The sequence below is a fragment of the Bombyx mori genome, chromosome 15, assembly GCF_030269925.1.
Source record: "Bombyx mori chromosome 15, ASM3026992v2".
In the NCBI taxonomy this organism is placed as follows: Eukaryota; Metazoa; Arthropoda; class Insecta; order Lepidoptera; family Bombycidae; genus Bombyx; species Bombyx mori.
Window position 1 is genome coordinate 13,226,007 of NC_085121.1, and position 22,002 is coordinate 13,248,008.

A 22,002-nucleotide genomic window follows, 5' to 3' on the forward strand; every position below is an offset into this window, starting at 1 on the left:
TGAGAAATGCGTTCTGATTTTGAAGGATGGAGCAGTCTACAAAGCATTTTATAGACCGTAGGTAGCAGACGCAGTTCATATAATTGATACTTTGACCTGCTTTATGTTTTCAAATGGTTTCGATAACTTCATTGTAGATGGGTGTTCAGTGCGTTTACCCATCTAGTGTAAAAAGTCTGGCTCAACACGGGTCCTATTCACTTGTTAATATAGTTATTCATTAACGATTTAGACGTTTAAGAAAGGCGCTAATCTATATACCTATTTATATATAACCTAGCGCTCAGTAATCTATCTATCTATATATATAAAAATGAATTGCTGTTCGTTAGTCTCGCTAAAACTCGAGAACGGCTAGACCGATTTGTCTAATTTTGGTCTTGGATTATTTGTGGAAGTCCAGAGAAGGTTTAAAAGGGAGATAGATATGAAAATGCTCGGAATTAACTAAAAATAACAATTTTGTTTTCCCTTTTAATGTCTGCCCCGTCGGACGGATTCCTTTTGTTTGTTTTAAGTTTGTTTTATACAAAAGATTAGGTCTTTTATTTATCGATTGAGGCACTACAAAGTCTGCCGGGTCAGCTAGTGTACAATAAAAAAGGAGTAATTAGTTATACTCGTAGTTTTACTTTTGTCTACCTAATTCTAGTAATTTTTTGTAAGTACCTACTAACTTCACTGGATAGATGTGCTCACGTTGCCCAGCCTGAAATAAATTGCGAACACTAGATCTAGTAATAGCAGGGCTTCGCTGAGTCTACCACTGGATCGGAATCCGGACCCAGTGAGGAACTTAGTGGATTAAATTACACCGGGCTTAGTACCCACAACATTTTCTATGAGCAGGTCAGGAGGAACTGCTTATAAATATAAAAAAATACAATTCTATTACATACGTTTTATGTAACAGGGTTAAATTAATGACCGAGAAGGAAGTAGGTGTGTTCTATTCAAATTCAGGATTCACCTCTTACTGATGTGTAAGTTTCAAATGAAACAAGAGTTTTATTTTTGGATGTGTATTTTTATTTTGTAAAAAGCGAAACACCTCCACAGTCATTGAACATAATATTGTAACAAAGAACAACTTAATTTTAATAGAAACTGAAAACCAATATAAATTATGTACATAAAATGAGTCGTCTATTATCAAAGGTGGCAATCTGTGCATTTGGACAAAAAAAAATTATTGATATGTCAATACAGATTGATTTGAATATAATCGTCTCCTTCAAAGAATACGGTTCAAAACCTGCATTAAATAAAGGTTAATAGTTAACCTGTTATTTATCTAAGATGTCGTTCCGAAGAGTTTTGTGACTGCCAATGGAATACAAAGTCGATAATTCGTTTTTCTGATTTACCAATCATTGTCCAAAAGTCAGATTGCCGGCTTTGATAATAGTCGACTCAAATACAAGCTTGGCTTGTGCAAATTACTTAATAACAAAATCAATGAAATTATAATGTATAGACAAGAATATTATAATATTCTAGAATTGAGTGGATCTACCATCTTTCCGGACATCAGAGATACATGGATACTTGCGTCCATAACGAAGTATAGGAACGGGTATGTTGCAAAAAAGTGAACCGGCTCGTGATTTGTGACGTATCCTATAAACGAAATTAAAGAAATAATTAAATAAACGCCTTTACCGAGTATAGGAATCGATAAGAAGAAAATTATCGTAGGCAAGGCAATGGTGGTAGGACCTCTTGTGAGTCCGAATGGGTAGGTACCACCACCCTCCTATTTCTGCCGTGAAGCAGTAATGCGTTTCGGTTTGAAGAGTGTGGGAGCCGTCGTAACTATACTGGAGACCTTAGAACTTATATCTCAAGGTGGGTGGCGCAGTTACGTTGTAGATGTCTATGGGCTCCAGTAACCACTTAACAACAGGTGGGCTGTGAGCTCGTCCATCCATCTAAGCAATAAAAAGGCAAAGAGAGCTAAAGCTGATTATTTCGATGACAAGCGCAATCGTAGCTGTCCGCGAACTAAAGTTTATCGCGGAGGATGTTTGGTAAAAAAGTTATTTTTTTTATCTTGTTACATGTGTACAAACTTTTTTATTATATACTTTTAAACGATGCTGTGTGCTTAGTGCGAGTTTCTTAACGTTCTCGATAGCGTAAAAGTTAAGCCAATTTTGTATGCAATTGGAACAGCGCCTCTAACGGCAAACGATCCCATTCCATACAAATATGAGCTAACTTTTACGCTATCGAGAACGTTAAGAAACTCGCACTAAGCACACTGATCGAGCTAACAAACCACCTGACTTCAAACGTTTTAAAAAAAACCGGAGACACTACTGTGCAGTTTGTTGCTGCTATACTAAAAATAAGTGTTGATAGAATGATTATGACTACAACAGGAAGCTGGGCTTAATGAGCGCTCAAAGAAATAATTCGAGATGATATTCAAGTTTGAGATAAGGACCGCTGGTAGATGGCACCACTGCGTTACGACAAAAAAAAATTAGCTTGGAATCCCAAGTTGGGGGCTATCTGTGGCTTGGGACTATCAACAAATCGTTCATTCCCGATACTTTTTTGACTGAATGTACCATACAGCTATGATCTTCTATTGTTTTTTTGTTCCAGGAAATGTCCGCTTATGAAATATCCGCACCCTTTAAAAAGGTGCTTTCAGCGGTTTCGCTTTGCCTTTGATATTACCGATTGCCATAAGTGGTGGTGACCTCTCACCATCAGGTGCGCTATATGCTCGCTAGCTTTTGAAAGTAATATAAAAAAAAACAAGTTTATTAGTTGACTAATAGGACAATGTGCTTGGAGTCACCGAAATCCTTCAGTAAACCGGTAAATAGACTAGTGAGTTGGGCCTTGCATTTCATACAGTCTTGTAGCCATTTTGTACATGTTTATTAAATAGATAAAATATAAATACAAAAGTAGAGCTTCAAATATAAAATTAAAAATATTTAAAAACGTCCTTGACATGAAAACGCTTCGTCAGTATGAAACAAAAGTAAACAAAATAACCCAACTGTAGCAACAGGAAACAATCATATGGCAATTTTTCCATACTCGTTTTATTTAATGAAAACCGGGGGTTTATCTGCAAATCATTTTCATGTTGCGATTAGGCATTAGGTCGCAGCAATGTCATTGCAGCGAATGATTTCCCCTAATTGCTCGTGAGAGCAGATATTCGATAACGATGTGCGCATCAATGGAAGCAAATGCGCGTGTCGCCGCGTTACGCCACAGTTAAGTGTATAATCTATGCGCCACAGAGTCGCTCGGCATAGATTATACACTCGCTCGGGACTCGAGACAATGAATGAAGCCGCTTTCGCCACCTCCCGCTCGCAGTTTTGCACTCTTTTGGCTACAATTATCCCGACTCGAGCACCGGAAAATAAGAACAACCATCGCAATTACGGTGTTAAAATTACACATGTGGTTGTGTTGTAAAGCGTTAACAACTATAACTGGTACAATGAACACCATAATATTATTATATAACTAGTCAGGTCATAAGTATTGTCACACAGTAAAAACTTTTCTTTTAGAATGCTGGCCACAAAAAAGTTTATTGAATTCGAATTTCGAATTGTTCATGAAAATAAAAATGTATACTTTTGGAATTTTACTCATTTTTTAAATATGGAGTGGACGCTTAAAGAAGACCGTGTTGCAGTTATTGCGTTGCATCGCTGCGGTTACGCGCCAATTCAAATTTTTAACATACTGAAAAATTTGAATATAACCAAAAGATTCGTTTATCGTACCATCAAACGATACAATGAAGACTCTAGTGTAGATGACAGGTCAAGAAGTGGTCACCCTCGGTCTGTTAGGACTCCAGCAGTGATAAAAGCTGTGAGGGCGCGAATTCTAAGAAATCCCAAACGTAAGCAGAAACTGTTGGCCCTTCAGATGGGGTTAAGCAGAACCACGGTGAAAAGGGTGTTAAATGAAGACTTAGGGCTTCGGGCATATCGAAGAAAAACAGGACATCGTTTGAATGCTCGTCTAATGGCCCTGAGACTGAAGAGATGCCGCGCTTTGTTGGAGCGGTACGCGGGAAAAATATATCGGGAAATTCTTTTTTCGGATGAAAAAAATTTTACCGTAGAGGAGAGCTACAACAAACAAAATGATAAGGTGTACGCACACAGTAGTGAAGAAGCGAGAAACTGTATTCCGCGTGTCCAACGAAGTCATTTTTCATCCTCGCTCATGGTATGGTTGGGAGTTTCTTATTGGGGCTTAACAGAGGTACATTTTTGTGAGAAAGGTGTAAAAACGAATGCAGTTGTGTATCAAAATACAGTCCTGACGAACCTTGTGGAACCTGTTTCTCATACCATGTTCAATAACAGGCACTGGGTATTCCAACAAGATTCAGCGCCAGCTCATAGAGCGAAGAGCATACAAGACTGGCTGGCGGCGCGTGAAATCGACTTCATCCGGCACGAAGACTGGCCCTCCTCCAGTCCAGATTTGAATCCGTTAGATTACAAGATATGGCAACACTTGGAGGAAAAGGCGTGCTCAAAGCCTCATCCCAATTTGGAGTCACTCAAGACATCCTTGATTAAAGCAGCCGCCGATATTGACATGGACCTCGTTCGTGCTGCGATAGACGACTGGCCGCGCAGATTGAAGCCTATATTCAAAATCACGGAGGTCATTTTGAATAAACTTTAGTGTCATAAGAATCTATGTTTTGTTAAGTTCATTTTGGTATATGAATGGTTACATAATGAATAAACTTGTTTCAATTATTTTACATTAAACATGTGACAGAATTTATGACCTGACTAGGTATACTAATAGTACCTACAGTTTCAAAAACCAACACAGGTACCGGTTCGGTTAAACATAAACGTTATCTGATTATATATGTCCTCTATGGTTGTCAATTAGGTACCTAATTTAATTGTGTAAATCAATTTTGTAAACTTTCGGAGCGCGTCAAAGTCGCTCAAGGATTTTCCGGCGAACGCACTGGCCCATGACTGCGATGACCGAACTCACGCTTGCGAGTGACCCCATCGCCCGGGCATAATTAACACGTTACAACCGTAACGAAGAGGATACCAATCCCAACCACTAAGCCTTAAAACGAGATTAAGTTGACTTACGATTTTTTTTTTGATCGTCAGGGCGGTATTTTCGAATGGCCACAGAAACGGCTTGTTCAATATTTCGAACGTAAACACCAGACTGTCGAGTCATTAGTGTGAAATCTCTCTGTCTGGGTTCAAACACATCTCGTATTCCGAGCTGTAAAAACACAAAATTATCTTTATTAATACCTACCTCAATACGTAATACCTGAATTAAATACAATAAGACCTAATATAACTATTATATAAATATTATATCAAAAGTGATTTATTAAACAAACAGATGAAGTTCCACTGTTGCCGAAACAGCAACTATTTTCATCAAAATGAAATGACAATAATATCTAAAAAAACATTTTCGGAATACTTCCAATTCCTCCAAAGAATTACAGACTTTCACATGTTTACAACAGAAATTTTCAAAATATTACCTTTATAACAAAAGTTAAAATTATAATTTGCGTTATAGTAGGCATGTCTTACCCCGTGAATCCCCTGATGCAACCATATTGCGATCATTAAATTTGTACAAACTTATCTAAATGGATTGGGGACATCCTAAATAAAAATCTCCACAGTGCTTATGCATTCACTCATCGTGAGATTTGTGGAAATGATAGCTATGATAATTAAAGTGGGTTTTAGAATGTAATTGTTCACATTGTAATCTATAAAGATCAAAGTTAAATATGTGTAATATATTTAATTAGAGTCTAAATTAGGTTGAAATAATACTCATAAGAATTAATTCAGTGATAATAATTTGTTTCTACTGTGTAATCGTAAGTCAATGATGAATCTATGAAATCATTGAATATTGGTTTTCATGGCGCAAGAAGAGTTTTTCACCTGTCACCAATCAAATGTTTTCGTAGTGTAGGTATTTCGAAAATGAGTTTCATACTTGTTAACTCCATGGTGTCATGTAACTTAGACGCACCTGACGCAGGCATTAAGTCCTTTAGGCCAGAGGTCGCAGAATCAAGCTCGTACAATGCAGTTGGTATATTTTTCTTAGCTTTCCTGACAATCTTAAGTGAAATGTGAAGTAAGTGTACGACATATGGAACCAAATCTAAAGCCCTCAGGAACGACTTTTTTAATATGTATTTATTGTTTTTTTATGCACATGAACATACGGCCCACTTGATGGTAATGATTACCGTCGCTCATGGACTTCAGCAATGTCAGGGGCACGGTCAAATCGCTGCCTAAAATTGTAAATTGTAATAAGAAATGTATTTTTAACTTCATCATATCATACTAACCTTTTGTAAATCTGTAGTGAGAGTCACGTGGCCCTTTACTGTAAAACTAGGTACTATTCCCTTGACTCGCCTAGGACGCAGTGCCGCATAAATATCTGACAAGTCAGATTCACGAGCCATACGTGCCAGCAATCTTCCTAATTCTGCGGCGCTCCCTCTGGCTGGCAACACAACCAGGAGATAATATCGTTCGCTGTCTAATGGGAGCCGAAGAGCTGAAGCCTCTAGATGAGGCAGATATGCGTGCTCTAATATAGTGTCGTAATGCATGTATGTAACCTAAAAGATACAATCGCACAGATGCAACAGGTTAGAAAATGCTTGTAACCATAACGATTATTAATAAACGCAGTGTACGTTTTTTATAATAAAGCGGGGCGAAAGAACCCATAGCCGATCGAGTGGTGATTAGCGTTGCCCATAAACATGATAGCCCACCTTGAGACATCTGGTGAAAGTCTTAGTTGAAACGTCTGGAGGCTCTTCAAACCAGGACTCAAGATTGCTTTACGGAGAGAAATAGGATACTGGTACATGTTGTTGCCTACAATACGCCATGCCACCAATATTTCGTAAGCCTATGAATTTTTCGAGTTTTCTTTTTTTATATGTGTAATAATACATAATCTTAATTACTACTGCGTTACAGTACGTGGTCTCCTACGATCGAATTTGAAGCTGACATTTGTAATATTACATATTACAAAAGACGTTATTCCAATGTTCCAACACGTTTATTAACAAGGCAACAAGAATTGACTTATTTTATAGAATATAAATTAAACCACTGACCTGGACGCTTTTTAATCCATTAGCCAAAAACATTTGCTCATCGAACGTAGGTTTTGGGGGCTCGGCAGGTATATCAAAAGATCTATACATTAGATAATCATCGACGTAAGGAGGGTTCGTGAAAATGAAATCAACAATGGATTTCTTTCGCCTTTCAAGTGTTTCCAACGAGGAACCATTTGCAGCTGTAGTCATATCAGAACTAGTTGCCGTATCAGAGAGAGTAACTAGTGGTTTGTCTGTTGATGTTGTAAATGTGACACTATCGGTCTGTATTTCAGTGGTAGATACAGAAGTTGTGCTTTCTGTAAAGTTCAAATCCACTGTACTTGAAGTCACAGCCGCCGTACCATCGATTTCATTGTTTTCGGTTTGTGTTAAAGCCACTGTCGCTTGGGATGTTTGCTGAGCTATCGTTTCCTCGTCAATATCCGTACTTGAAGGATTCGCCGTGGTGATCGATAAGTTTTCGTTAGTCGTTGAATCTGTTGGGTTCGTAGAAGTAGTCACAGAATTAGTAGTTGTCACGATTTGTGTTGTAGTTTCCGTTGAAGATATTAGTGGTTTAATGATATCTTGAAGTGTTGTGGTACTTATACCAACCGTAGTGCTTTCAAAATTCGGTGCCGAAGATGGAATAGCAGTCGTTGTTGCTATGGTATTAATTGTTTCGGCGTTAGGATTTGCTGTAGTATCTCTAGATGTCGCGGGTGTTGTTTCTTCCCGTGTATTTTCTGTTGTAACTGTTGTTCCTGTAGACACATCACCCCCATCTGCTTGTGACGTAGCAATTGTGCTGGATTTTGGTGTAGTTTCATTCATAGTCTTATTTGTTTGATTAGGAAGGGCAGGAAGCTGATCATTATCCAAATCGAAGCCGTAAAAACGTAATATTTTTTTAAAGTTTTCATTGAATGTAACGTTTTCATTATTTAATGCTAGACCTGCCAAAAAACCCTCTTCAGGAACAAAATAAGTCTGGAATTGAAACCAAATAATAATATGTTAATTTACAATTGTTTATGGACGGGTACCTACTAGTTATATAGTAATAATAACTTGGAAACAAATTATAGTGATCTAGCCCGAAACAAGGATTCCCTATACTATAATCTAAAGATATACTTTACTACGGCTAAATATATACAAATATTACTGGTGGTAGGACCTCTTGTGGGACCGCACGGATAGGTACCACCATCCTGCCTATTTCTGCCGTGAAGCAGTAATGCGTTTTGGTTTGAAGGGTGGGGCAGCCGTTGTAACTATACTGAGACCTTAGAACTTATATCTCAAGGTGGGTGGTGCATTTACGTTGTAGATGTCTATGGGCTCCAGTAACCACTTAACACCATTAACACAAATAAAGAAATAAAAAAATATACATATATTATAGTTATTAAACACCAAGGCACAGAGTAAAAAAAAGCTGTAATCTCACGGATGTTTGCTCGTTGTGGGAATTGAACCCACGATTCGGCTCAGCACTCAGGGGCACTAACTCCAGTACCACCGAGTAAGTCAAAAGCTACACGTTCTTTCACCATAAAAAATAAGGGTTTCCATAAAACAGTTACATACTCCGCTGAAGGCGGAAGTTATGTCATTGTGACCAACGCCAGTTGGTAATGCTGTTACTGTAGTTCCTACCAATTATCAATCGCTTTAGTTACAGATCAACTGACTCAAAACAATTGACTTCGTTCGATGCCCTATCATTTCGTTTTGAGACTGGGATCTATAGCTAAAGGCGAAATAAAAAAAAAGTGTAAATAAAAACTTAAAACCTTATGTAGTTGGTTAAAAATTTTTTTTCAATTAATTGTAATCAAAATATATAAAAACATTCAAACTGCAGCGACGTCAATGACAACACGCAATGAATGATTAGCGAATATATTTCAAATATGCAGAGCTGGGGAAAGTTTAATCCTTTCCTCAAGTTTCTTGGGTATAAAACCCTTCATAGAAATAAAGGCAATTGAGTATTTTTTAACAGTTATCCCTAATAGAAATGTAATACCTGAAAATCGATGCTATTAAATTAATAAAATAACTTCAGTTCAGTATTTCTTCTCATAAATTCCAAAAAAAGATTTGGAAGAGAATTAGTAAAAAAAAATTATGGATTAAAGTTAATGTAATGAGTAAATACTCACTTTTAATGTTCGGTGAATGTCTCGAAACCCGACTCTCATGATTTTTCGGTTCCACGGAAGCTGTATCGCTCGTTGCAGTTGATATGAAGACTCGCCATCGACTCCTTCGTACAAGGCTACCAGAATGCCCATTAAGCCGTATGGCGAAAACGCAATGTTATTCTCGTTCAGAAAATTATGTTCCGCCAGTACTTTTAAGCCGAACTCATTTGTAACATCCACCATATGTGCCAGAGGTGTGCGTCCGGTATCCCATAGCTTTATTTCTATCGGAACTCCATAATCAGTGCTCTCGGTTAACTTGATACACGCGTATAACAAGTTGCAGAACAGGCCTGCGGCCGCGCAGGACAACGCGCGTCCACTACGGCGCATCGTGTCCACGGTTGTGATCTGTCGTAGCGCCTTGCGCTTCGCTGACCACAACCCGCGTATCATCTCTAGGCTAATCCTCGAGTTTAATTAACGTTTTAAGACCCCGAACTTTCGGTGAATGCCCTCTATAGCTACAGGCACGCGAACGTTCGCACGATATAATTTGTAAGACATATGTATAAGGTTCGTATTGGTATAATCAATTCAATAAAGACCGTTATAAATTAGATCGATTATTCGTAATAGATAATATACACGGTGTACTCGTATCTGTCGATTCGTGCAATTATTGTGTAGTTTCATTCGGTTCATATTCGGACGGTACCAATTTAAATTTATGTAAATAAGTACATGCCTAACCTGTTAACGAAATAATTATATCGGGACAAAACAATTGTAAAAAAGGCAGCGATTTGCAATATTGAATAATTGTAGGCTAATTTCTGCAGGTGGACTGTCCTATGAGCCCCCGCTGCATCTCGCCTTCTCAGCCTCTTGAAAGTCGAGCTTTTTAATACCATGTTATGTAGAGTACCGCCCATATACCTATATCACAATAAAGTTAATGGCACCCTTATTGAGTCACGACATCGAAGTTACGATTTTACTGTTTTGCATGCATTTCGTATTGAAACATTCAATACGAAATGCATGACTAATTAATGAATATCCGCATATCGCATGAATGTCCCACGGCAGACATAGGGTGCTGCTACGTACCTATATCTGTGCTAATGCACAATACTCATACAACATGAATAAAAATTAAGTATCCAGTTTGTAATATAGATGAAAATGGAAGTAACTAATAGAAATAGCTTAAATAAGTCGAGGTTGCTTACGAATATTCTAATTAAAAGTCGTTCTAGTGAGCTGTGGTTATTAAGAGTATTGTTACAAAATCCAAAATGTTATGAATTAATTTAAAGAAAAAGTATGTTTTCAAATGATTTTAGATTCCATCTGCTGTAAATATTGGTGTAAAGAAAAGAGTTTAAAGAACTAAAAATAGTATTTCAAAAATAGCATTATTTGATTTATTTGTTGTTCACAACTACACTTGTGTCCCATTCCTGAGACACCTAAGAGACCTTACGTCTTGATGTCCAATGTTGTTAAGCATGTTATTGGCACCGAAGGTACGCGAGATTATTCTATCATCCTAAAGCAGCATTTGATGCTATCTTTTTTTTTTCCTACCTAAGCTGGTAGCCTTGAGAGGCTATTCCAGCGTAACCTTAACTAGTAGGTGAGCTCACGGGGCTCAAGCCTGACGACGTTACTAACACGAACCCTAGCAAGAGCCGTGCTTCGCAGAATCTACCACCGGATCGGAAACGCGACCCACTGAGAAGATCCGGCGAGAAACTCAGTGGGCTGTGTCTGAGGGTTAATTTACTCGTCGAGCCTTTCGTCGCAAGCGACGGGTTCGACGAGAACGGTGACCGGTGCTTGAGGTACCTAAAAGCACCGTTAGTGGATCGGAAGGATCCGAGATGACGTATTTTGGGCGACGTCGACTGCTTTCCATTCTTTCCGCAGGATCGGGAATGTAGTTACCGGCGGCCACGATGAGAGGGTTCTCGTGTCGTGCCGCTTTATCGAAGTGGTGATGCTATCGATACACTGTCATTGGTATGTAGATTGAAAAAGGTAGAAACGTAGAACGATCATGATATCGGAGCAGCCGCCATGAACAAATTGAAGTCTATACTAAGGTATTTATTCTATGAAATGGTGATTCCAAAAATGATGTCAATTTTCAAATAGATGATGGCGGACATTCATCTTATTAAAATAAAGCAGTATGCGTTTTAAGTTGAAGACTTTTCATATGCTCGCTTAAAAAATGTCTAACTTCACAGACAGACGTCGTTAATTTTGCGCTATATATGCCACTTTTGCTTCTAAATCCTAACTATGCTGTGTATTCGAATTCTAATAACAATTCTTTTATTCTACATAATTAATGATGAGCCACACCAAGATTCCATATAAAACCTGATAGCTAATTAGACGTCCGCCGACCGAGGGAACCGGTGGTCGTGTCACTGGTGTCCGCCGGTTCGGCGTCTGGGAGACGGCGGGATGGATGTAATATACTCTGCGTCAACCCTGTCCCGCCGTCTCAATGGCCCCGACTGGAGTCGAGCGCCGGCTGTAAACGGCAGGAGTATTTGGTGAGGTTCAACTCCTACATACCGGGTCCGGGAACCGGTTATTTTCACCTGTACAAAAAAGAAGTAAATTAACAAAGAACGCGTGCAATCATACAGAAACAGAATAATTTTCTAACTATCCAATACACTTGCGAATTAATAATGAATCAGGCATCTCAATCGCATAAACTGAAATTAATACTACCACTTGATCTACTCTAAAGTTAGATTATTATTGAACAGGTGGAAGTGTTAATTGTTACGTACTGTACAAGTTGTTTCAATTTCATAATAACTCATCTGAAAGGCCTATCGCGATAACTTCCTTGCTTTCCAAGGTGAAAGAGCGAATAATAAATATAAAACTCCTGAAGTATCTTGAAGATCGCCAGCTGATCAGTGACCGACAGTACGGTTTCCGCCACGGTCGCTCAGCTGGCGATCTTCTTTGTATACCTTACTCACAGGTGGGCTGAAGCCTTGGTGAACAAGGGCGAGGCTCTGTTGTGAGCCTTGATATCGCGAAGGCCTTCGACAGGGTCTCGCATAGAGCACTTCTGTCGAAGCTACCATCTTACGGAATCCCCGAGGGTCTCTGCAAGTGGACCGCTAGCTTTTTGGATGGGCGGAGCATCACGGTCGTTGTAGACGGTGACTGTTCTGATACCATGACCATTAACGCTGGCGTTCCACAAGGTTCGGTGCTCTCCCCCACGCTTTTCATCCTGTATATCAATGACTAGCGGCCCGCTCCGGCTCCGCTCGAGTCTTTAACAATGATATATGACGCTGTTTTATTTTTTTAAATAAAAGAACAGTTATTGCGGCATAAATATAATAGTTAGATAATATATGTTGTCGCGACACTTTTTGTAAATAATAATATGTTCTACAAAGTCGTAGTGCATTATTTTATTCTATCATCAATAGTTTTCGCAGGGGACACGATGTAAAGACTATTTTAAGTAATTTTTTACACCTTCGGTTACATTATTGGAGCTTTAGTAAGAATCCCTATTTTTTTTCAAAAAAGATTATAGCCTGTGTCACTCGGGAATAGTGGAGCTTCCAAACAGTGAAAGTATTTTTCAAATCCGTTCAGTAGTTTCGGAGCCTATTCAATACAAACAAACAAACAAATCTTTCCTCTTTATAATATTATTAGTATAAGTATAGAACATGCTGTCTATTGATGGCATGCATTGCTATGCGGATGACAGCACGGGGGATGCGCGATATATCGGCCATCAGAATCTCTCTCGGTGCGTGGTGCAAGAGAAACGATCAAAACTTGTGTCTGAAGTGGAGAACTCTCTGGAGCAAGTCTCCGAATGGGGTAAAATGAACTTGGTTCAATTTAACCCGTTGAAGACACAAGTTTGCGCGTTCACTGCGAAGAAGGATCCCTTTGTCATGGCGCCGCAATTCCAAGGAGTATCCCTGCAACCTTCCGAGAGGATTGGGATACTAGGGGTCGACTTTTCGAGTGATGTCCAATTTCGGAGTCATTTGGAAGGCAAAGCCAAGTTGGCGTCCAAAATGTTGGGAGTCCTCAACAGAGCGAAACCGTACTTCACGCCTGGACAAAGGCTTTTGCTTTATAAAGCACAAGTCCGGCCTCGCGTGTAGTACTGCTCGCATCTCTGGGCCGGGGCTCCCAAATACCAGCTTCTTCCATTTGACTCCATACAGAAGAGGGCCGTTCGGATTGTCGACAGTCCCATTCTCACGGATCGTTTGGAACCTCTGGGTCTGCGGAGAGACTTCGATTCCCTCTGTATTTTGTACCGTATGTATGCCGTACCGTTTATGGTAGGCAGCGGCTTGGCTCTGCCCCTGGCATTGCTGACGTCCATGAGCGACGGTGACCACTTACCATCAGGTGGGCCGTATGATCGTCTGCCTACAAAGGCTATAAAAAAAAAAAAAATGTTCCATGGGGAGTGCTCTGAGGAATTGTTCGAGATGATACCGACATCTCGTTTTTACCATCGCACCGCCCGCCACCGGAGCAGAGTTCATCCATACTACCTGGAGCCACTGCGGTCATCCACAGTGCGTTTCCAGAGGTCTTTTTTGCCACATACCATCCGGCTATGGAATGAGCTCCCCTCCACGGTGTTTCCCGAGCGCTATGACATGTCCTTCTACAAACGAGGCTTGTGGAGAGTACTCAACGGTAGGCAGCGGCTTGGCTCTGCCCCTGGCATTGCTGAACTCGATGGGAGACGGTAACCACTTACCATTAGGTGGACCGTATGCTCGTCTGCCTACAAGGGCAATAAAAAAAAATTGTAAATGACGACTAGACAGAAATATTAAAAAAAAAAAAATAATAAACAAAAAATACTCTACAGCAGTGGGTGAATGAAGTTAGCCCCTCAAAAAAATTTTTTTTTCCTGTTTTCTACTTATTTTCTATTAATTCGTTTGTTCATCATTTGTTCTTGATTGTTCATTGTTAATAATTGTTTGTTCCCCATTTATTTATTTTAAAAAAAATATTAAAAATATATCTAAAAGTTAGCCCCTCGATTGCAATTTTTAATATTTTTTCGTCCTTAATTACTCGTAAATATTCATTTTCGATTGTTCTTATATAAAATACGTTTGTTCTCTTTCGAAATTACTCATTTTTTGTTTAATTAATTGTATTAGTTGAATAAATGTATACAAAATATGTGTACTGCGCATGCCATAAGTGTATAATCTATGGCGCATGCGTCAACTATAATGCCTAAACTTTCTACGCGGTTTTAATCGTGAAAAACAAAACAATTATAAATCCTGAAGGATCGATTAATTGGTATACAGTTTATTTAAAAAAATTAAAAAATAAATAAATAAAATAATGTGCATTCGCGTAAAGTTAGACCAAATACATTTTTTCCATCCTCCTATATACCTATCGCTATGAAGGTATAAAAAAGATAGGTTAAGAGTTCATATAGGTAATATAAACAAATAAGTAAATATGTTCATTATTTATCTTTCAAGAGATAATGTAGGTATACATTATAATAACATTTTGACACAGTCGAAATTATATTCCTAACATTAGTAATATAACATTTTAATATTTTTTTTATAGGTTATGTATTGAAATTGTTGGAAAATTATTTCATGTTTTAGCTGGAAAACTACATGGAGAATTATATGCAATACAAGATAATGAGCTCCATTAAATGAATTCGAATGAAACCAAACTGTTTACCATCCAAATTCGATTGTCGGGCAGATAGAAAACGAAAATTCACTCATAGTGAACCTCGGCCTGCATTTGTGAAACGGCAAAGACTCACTATTATCAAGGAAATTGAAGAGACGACTAAAAATGAGATGTGTCGTATTATTATACCTTTGCCATCTTGTAGTCAAGGTAGGTGTAACTGTCAATAATTAGTTACACTCACAGATCTCCTAATCAAATAACAATATCAGAAAAAATGAGAATAGTTAGTTAGTTAGTGGAAGTAGCCAAAATGGGCAAGTGGATCTCAGTTCCTATTACATAAGGTACTAGGAAGTTTGTGAAAATGAAAATTTATCACAGTGTAATATCACTTACTTACTTTAACAGTGAAGGAAAACATTGTGATGAAACCTGCACACCTAAATGTTCTTAGGATTTTCTTAGGTGTGTAATCCACCAACCAGCACTAGGCCAGCGTGGTGGACTAAGGCCTAAAAACCCTCTCAATGGTAGTGAAGGCCAGTGTCCAGCAAGGGGATATATTATATGGGCTGATGATGATGACTAGGAAGTTAAATACTACTACTACTACTACGACAGTACACATATAATCCTATATATTTACAAACTATACGTTTGTTGGAAATTGCTAACATTATTTCATATTTCCAGATGTCCAGCCACTTGAAAATAGGTGTAGTAATGACAAAGCTATCCAAGTAGCTCCAGCACAGGAACACAAAGGCAAAGCAAGTGTGTATTGCCACATCACCCCTTAATATATCTGAAGCAAGTATAAGTAAACAATCAGAACCAGCAAAAAAAAAAACTGTTGTTCCTGAGGACAAATTTGACAGTGATGAGTCAAATGCACCAGCAACAGAAGGATCAACTGTTGACTATGGGTTATAGAAGAAGAAGATTAATTCATATTTATTTAAATTAATATTAATGAATATTAATTTAAATTATCGTGCAAAATTCGTGGTCAAAACATATGTGTATTTTATAAATAAATATTCATTCTCAGTATTAATGTTGTTTTAATCATCGATTGAAAAATTGGTTCTTAATGAATTTAGTTGGAGCTAAATGCTGCTTGGAGCTTAATACTTTCGAATAACATAAACACGTGACTAAGCATAAACATATTTTTTAGGTAAATACTTTATTTAGCTTTGCTGGATTTATCCAAGATTTCGACATACCAAAATTTCATACAGGAACGACAGATAGATAGCTATCTGATTGAATACCCTTGTAGAATTGAGCTTCGAAGAAAAGTTTATTCTTATTCTTAATTAGACTTTATTCTAGTTGCAGTGTCGGTTAGAGAAGCTGTGCAAGCTTCTGTAACCGATACTGCATGGAATAAATAGTCATTATAATTATAAAATATATTTCTGTTTACATACCATACAATTTTCATAGTTCAAATATGAATTTGGATTGATATGAATTTATTTCGATTATCAAAATAATTTGTATTAAACATTTATATTTCCTCAAAATTTCTATTTTTATAATAATGACTGTGACCACCCCATAAATCACAAAATTAAAAATATTAAAGATAACTTATTTTTAAATCATATATTAAAAATTATAAACAGATCGCGAATTAAAATATTATATTATGCCTATCATTCTTAAATAATTCAGTAATGAATTTTCGCATCGCCGCGCCGTATATAATTAATATGAATAATAGGGTATTGCCCACTGTGCTAAAAAAAACATAAATTATGTTTTTTTGATAGATCTACAAACAAGCAAGTGAGTAATGCTATGTTTCCATAAATAAAAAGGCAAAAAAAAATTAAAGAAAGATATTATGCACAAGTTCAAATGCATATGTATTGTGCTAAAAGTAAAACTTGCTACTTTTGTGTAGCATCCAGCAACTTTGAAAAAACTAATCAGGTCACTATAATTAGTAGGTATTGATTTTGATTCCGAGTAAGTTGCACAGTTGTTAGATAATGTAGTTTCTTTTTGGAAGAATAACAATTTTCTAATCTTACACAAAAATGTAATGTTAAATATTTAAAAAAAACTTTATACCTATTTTCCTTTTAGGGAGTACAAAATATTGATGTGTACAAAGTGAATGTCATTTAATAAAAATAATATTTCAATTTAAATTATGTTTTATTAAAAATTATTCTTAACATACAGGTACAAAGGTTACATAACATTAATATTTATTCCTTTTCATATATATAAGCCCATATTTAGCACATTTGTGGAAAACAGAATCAAAATAATAATGAGTTGCTAGCCATAGAAGACCAGCATAAAAGTCTTATTAAAATCTGTTCAGTAGTTTTTGAATGAAGAGTGAAAATACTTACAAAACTTCCTATTTATAAGTAAGGATTACTTTGTTATTTAATTAAAGAGTTTTGTAGGTGGCAAACTATCTAAAAACTTTCTATTTTCCACCAAGTTGACATCAATTATCCTTCCTGCATATATATTTATTGTATTGTTTTTTTTATAGTCTAACAAGGGGTGATATTACATTTGCAATTTCTGGGAGTTTGTTGAAAAATATATTATATATATATTGCTTGCTTGACTTACAGATAAATCGAAATCATCAGCCAATTGAGAGAATGTTCTATTTAATGTTATTCTCATCAGACATAATATAATATTTTGTTCAGAAACATTTGTATGTTTCTCAATCAAGCCTATTATGAAACATAATTCTTGTGGAAGACCAATATATAAATGTTGTTTATTTTTCACTTTAGATAAAGTTGTTAACACATTCATTTTTTCAACTTTTTAGTCTTCTTGAGAGCTATAGTCTGAAGTGCACAAGTCTTTGATGGAGTGGAGATATAGAGAGATAACTCATAGTCAACAGTTGATCCTTCTGTTGCTGGTGCATTTGACTCATCACTGTCAAATTTGTCCTCAGGAACAACAGTTTTTTTTTTGCTAGTTCTGATTGTTTACTTATACTTGCTTCAGATATATTAAGGGGTGATGTGGCAATACACACTTGCCTTGCCTTTGTGTTCCTGTGCTGGAGCTACTTGGATAGCTTTGTCATTACTACACCTATTTTCAAGTGGCTGGACATCTGGAAATATGAAATAATGTTAGCAATTTCCAACAAACGTATAGTTTGTAAATATATAGGATTATATGTGTACTGTCGTAGTAGTAGTAGTAGTATTTAACTTCCTAGTCATCATCATCAGCCCATATAATATATCCCCTTGCTGGACACTGGCCTTCACTACCATTGAGAGGGTTTTTAGGCCTTAGTCCACCACGCTGGCCTAGTGCTGGTTGGTGGATTACACACCTAAGAAAATCCTAAGAACATTTAGGTGTGCAGGTTTCATCACAATGTTTTCCTTCACTGTTAAAGTAAGTAAGTGATATTACACTGTGATAAATTTTCATTTTCACAAACTTCCTAGTACCTTATGTAATAGGAACTGAGATCCACTTGCCCATTTTGGCTACTTCCACTAACTAACTAACTATTCTCATTTTTTCTGATATTGTTATTTGATTAGGAGATCTGTGAGTGTAACTAATTATTGACAGTTACACCTACCTTAACTACAAGATGGCAAAGGTATAATAATACGACACATCTCATTTTTAGTCGTCTCTTCAATTTCCTTGATAATAGTGAGTCTTTGCCGTTTCACAAATGCAGGCCGAGGTTCACTATGAGTGAATTTTCGTTTTCTATCTGCCCGACAATCGAATTTGGATGGTAAACAGTTTGGTTTCATTCGAATTCATTTAATGGAGCTCATTATCTTGTATTGCATATAATTCTCCATGTAGTTTTCCAGCTAAAACATGAAATAATTTTCCAACAATTTCAATACATAACCTATAAAAAAAATATTAAAATGTTATATTACTAATGTTAGGAATATAATTTCGACTGTGTCAAAATGTTATTATAATGTATACCTTTTTTTTTTTTTTTTTTTTTTTTTTCGGGCCGGGGGCCGAACCTCCTACGAGGTCCCCGCGCCTAGGGGGCGCGCGGGGTATGTGAGACTCAACGATCTGCAGGTGTTGAGAGCAGATCGCGGGCCCAAGGATTTTAGGGCCCACCCACTAAACGACTCCCCTGCACTCTTACACCCGACGTCCGATCTCCGTCCGGGGTCAGAACCCGTTCAGAGTAGGGGGGTTCCCGCGGTCAACACTACAACCAGACACGCGGCGCCACCCCGAGGACGCCCGACCGACGGGTCGTCGAGGCGATAGTCGACGACCAACGACGTCGGTCTCCGCGGTACGGCGGCCCTACCAGGCCGCCCGGGCGGTGCCGCTGGTGTTCCGGGATACCCCGCTGGGCCAGAACCAGCCTGCCGGGTCGGAACGCGATACACCGCCGACCGGGTTGCTCTTCAACAGTATGTTCGGCGACGACAGCGACGACGAAAATGCGGACCGCATCGCAGTCCGCAGCCGCCGACGCGCCGTCCCGTCCTCCTGGTGCCAGCGCGCTAGAGTGACGGTAGCGTGCGGCGCAGCCTCAACCCCCTTAGGTCGCCCCGTGACCATCACCGGGAGGAGACTGCCTCCTCATAGGGGCTGGAGCTGGACAAACGCCCTCCTCCGAACCCCGGCTCGACGGCGGCGGCACGGCGCCGAGAGGGAAGAAGAGCTCTCCCTCTCCCGTTCCGCCGCCTCCTTCTGCGAGATGGTGGACTCGCAGAAGTCGAGCATCGCCTGCCAGGACTCGTCGCTGCCGAGCATCGTAGCCACGACGGTCGGAAGCGACAAGTCCGGTCCTATTTTTGCAACGAGGACGCGGCGCTGCTCCGCGAAAGCGGTGCAGTACGCGAGCGTGTGCTCCGCCGTGTCCTCGTTGCAGCTACTGCAGTGGTGGCACTTCGGCGTCGGCTCCCTCCGGGCGACGAGGTGCAGGTAGCGACCGAAACAGCCGTGTCCCGTGAGCACCTGCGTCGCTCGGAAGGTGAGACGTCCTCGGTCGCGATTCACCCAGTCCGAGAGGACCGGGCGGATCGCCTCGACAGTCCGTCGCCCGTAGGCGGGGTCCGCCAGGCGGCGAGACCACGCCTCGAGCACGGCACGCCGAGATTGAAGTTTCCGCGCTCGAACTTCCGCCGCGCCGGGACGCGGCTCCCCCCTGGAGCGGAGATCGCATCGCCACGCGTAATCCGCAGCGAGCGCCTCCGCTTCTAGGTCCCAGGGAGGCGTCCCAGCTAGCACGCACGCCGCCTCAAACGAGACGGTGCGGTATCCACGAACCGCCCTGACCGCAATCGCGCGCTGCGGACGTCGCAACGCCGCAACGTTGTCACGGGTCAGGGCGTGGCACCACACGGGAGCCCCGTACAGTGCCATCGACCGCACCACCCCCGTGTAGAGGCGGCGCACTACCACGTCAGGCCCCCCGACGTTCGGCAACAGCCGACTCGGCGAGCCGGCAGCCGCCATCAGTCGGGGACCTAATCTTTCAAAGTGAGCGCGGAAGCTCCAACGACCGTCCAGTACGAGACCGAGGTACCGCAACCCGGTTGCCTCGATCTCGACGCGAACGCCTCCGATCACGAGGTGGGCCCCCTGAGGCGGCGCTCTCCGGGCCCCGTGAAACAACAGGGCCTGGGATTTATCAAGCGCCACCTCCAGACCCAACCGTCGGATCCTGCCGATGACGAAGGCCACCCCCGCGCAGGAAAGACGAGCAGACTCGCGCAAATCCTTCCCCCGGGCCACGACCAAAGTGTCGTCCGCGTAGCAAACTATGCTTAGACCCGGGAGAGGAGCGCTAAGGGCGCTCCGCAGGACCCAATCATAGCCGATGTTCCACAAGAGAGGGCCAAGGACCGACCCCTGTGGAACACCACGCTCAACGGGGAAGCGGAGCACCGTCCCACCGTGCCCGGTGCACACGACCGACCTATCCTCGAGGTAGGACCCGATCAGCCGACGGAGATACGCAGGGACGCCATGATACTGCAGCGCCCCCGCGATTACCGACCAGGGCAGGGTGTTGAACGCATTGGCGATGTCCAGGGACACCGCCAGTGCAACCCCACCCCGGCCGACAGCCTCATCAGAGAGGGCGCGCACGCGCATCACCGCGTCGATGGTCGAGCGGCCCTCCCTGAATCCGAACTGCTCCGCTGACAGATCAGGACCCACTCCCGTCAGGTGCTGGACGATGCGGGCGGCCACCACCCGCTCGAGCAGTTTTCCCGCCTCGTCCAGCAACACGATGGGACGATACCCCGCAGGTGAGTCCGCAGGGCGTCCCTCCTTCCTTAGCAGAACAAGTCTGCCCGTCTTCCACTGCTTTGGAAACCGCCCCGACTCGAGGCAGGCTTCAAAGAGCCGCACGAGCCGGTCCCCAAGGGCACCGAAGGCCAAATCCCAAACCCGACCGTGAACACCGTCAGGGCCGGGGGCCGCGTCTTTCCTCCGCATCCTCGACACGGCCGCACGAATCTCCTGCTCCGATATGCTCGGAGGAACCACCTCAGCAGGGGCATCACCGCTCACGTCAAGGCGTGGCGGCACGCCCATGAAGGGGGGCTCAAAGTCCCTCTCCATCCGCGGGAATAGCCCGGAGACAATATCCCGCAGCTGCTGAGGCTGGAGACGCTCCGTCACCGGGAGCGCCCACGGTCGCAATTTCTTGCGTACCGTCTGGTACGGGCGCCCCCAGGGATCCTGATCGAGCGTCTCCAGGAGCGTCTTCATGCTCTGAGACTTGGCCTCGCCGATGGCCCGCCGCAGAACCTCCTGCTTTTCACGGCAGTCGGCATGTAAGCGGGCCGCCACCTCCGCGAAATCCATACCGCGAAGACGGCGACGGCGGTGGCGGGCGCTTCGGCGGCGTGCCCGCACGCACTCCTCTCTGAGGAGTGCGATTTCGGGCGTCCACCAATACGCACCGCCACGTGGAGCGCGGCCGCTGACCCGGGG

The 22,002-nt window shown here is 41.0% G+C and overlaps 1 protein-coding gene and 3 long non-coding RNA genes across 5 annotated transcripts; 2 read left to right on the top strand and 2 right to left on the bottom strand.

Annotated features, from left to right (window-relative positions):
* Positions 1 to 1,006: 1,006 nt before the first annotated feature.
* On the bottom strand, positions 1,007 to 9,974 carry serpin-34 (serine protease inhibitor 34). Of its 2 annotated transcripts, XM_012697310.4 has the most exons (5): positions 9,331 to 9,974; positions 7,172 to 8,149; positions 6,380 to 6,658; positions 5,127 to 5,268; positions 1,007 to 1,620 (listed from the first exon to the last, which is right to left on the bottom strand). In XM_012697310.4, the coding sequence occupies exons 1-5, from the start codon at positions 9,766 to 9,768 to the stop codon at positions 1,487 to 1,489; spliced, it is 1,971 nt and encodes a 656-aa protein (XP_012552764.1). In that variant the 5' UTR covers positions 9,769 to 9,974; the 3' UTR covers positions 1,007 to 1,486. The 2 variants fall into 2 exon arrangements, with proteins under 2 accessions (XP_012552764.1, NP_001129364.1); NM_001135892.1 differs by lacking the exons at positions 1,007 to 1,620; positions 5,127 to 5,268 and having other exon boundaries at positions 6,365 to 6,658; positions 9,331 to 9,705.
* On the top strand, positions 1,451 to 2,961 carry LOC134200235 (uncharacterized). The gene is made up of 2 exons (XR_009975062.1): positions 1,451 to 1,576; positions 2,614 to 2,961. It is a non-coding gene; the product is annotated as an uncharacterized LOC134200235 (long non-coding RNA).
* A 4,593-nt stretch (positions 9,975 to 14,567) lies between the features above and the next one.
* On the bottom strand, positions 14,568 to 18,628 carry LOC134200237 (uncharacterized). Its single transcript, XR_009975064.1, has 2 exons — positions 15,904 to 18,628; positions 14,568 to 14,769 (listed from the first exon to the last, which is right to left on the bottom strand). It is a non-coding gene; the product is annotated as an uncharacterized LOC134200237 (long non-coding RNA).
* Positions 14,756 to 16,089, top strand: LOC134200236 (uncharacterized). Its single transcript, XR_009975063.1, has 2 exons — positions 14,756 to 15,243; positions 15,730 to 16,089. It is a non-coding gene; the product is annotated as an uncharacterized LOC134200236 (long non-coding RNA).
* Positions 18,629 to 22,002: the final 3,374 nt, after the last annotated feature.

Coding starts and splice junctions, on each gene's coding strand:
- serpin-34 (XM_012697310.4), bottom strand. CDS start 9,768: ATGATACGCGGGTTGTGGTCAGCGAAGCGCAAGGCGCTACGACAGATC. Junction 5,269..6,379: donor TCACTACAGATTTACAAAAG/GTTAGTATGATA, acceptor GTGTTTTTACAG/CTCGGAATACGAGATGTGTT. Junction 1,621..5,126: donor TGACGATCAAAAAAAAAATC/GTAAGTCAACTT, acceptor TTTCGTTTATAG/GATACGTCACAAATCACGAG.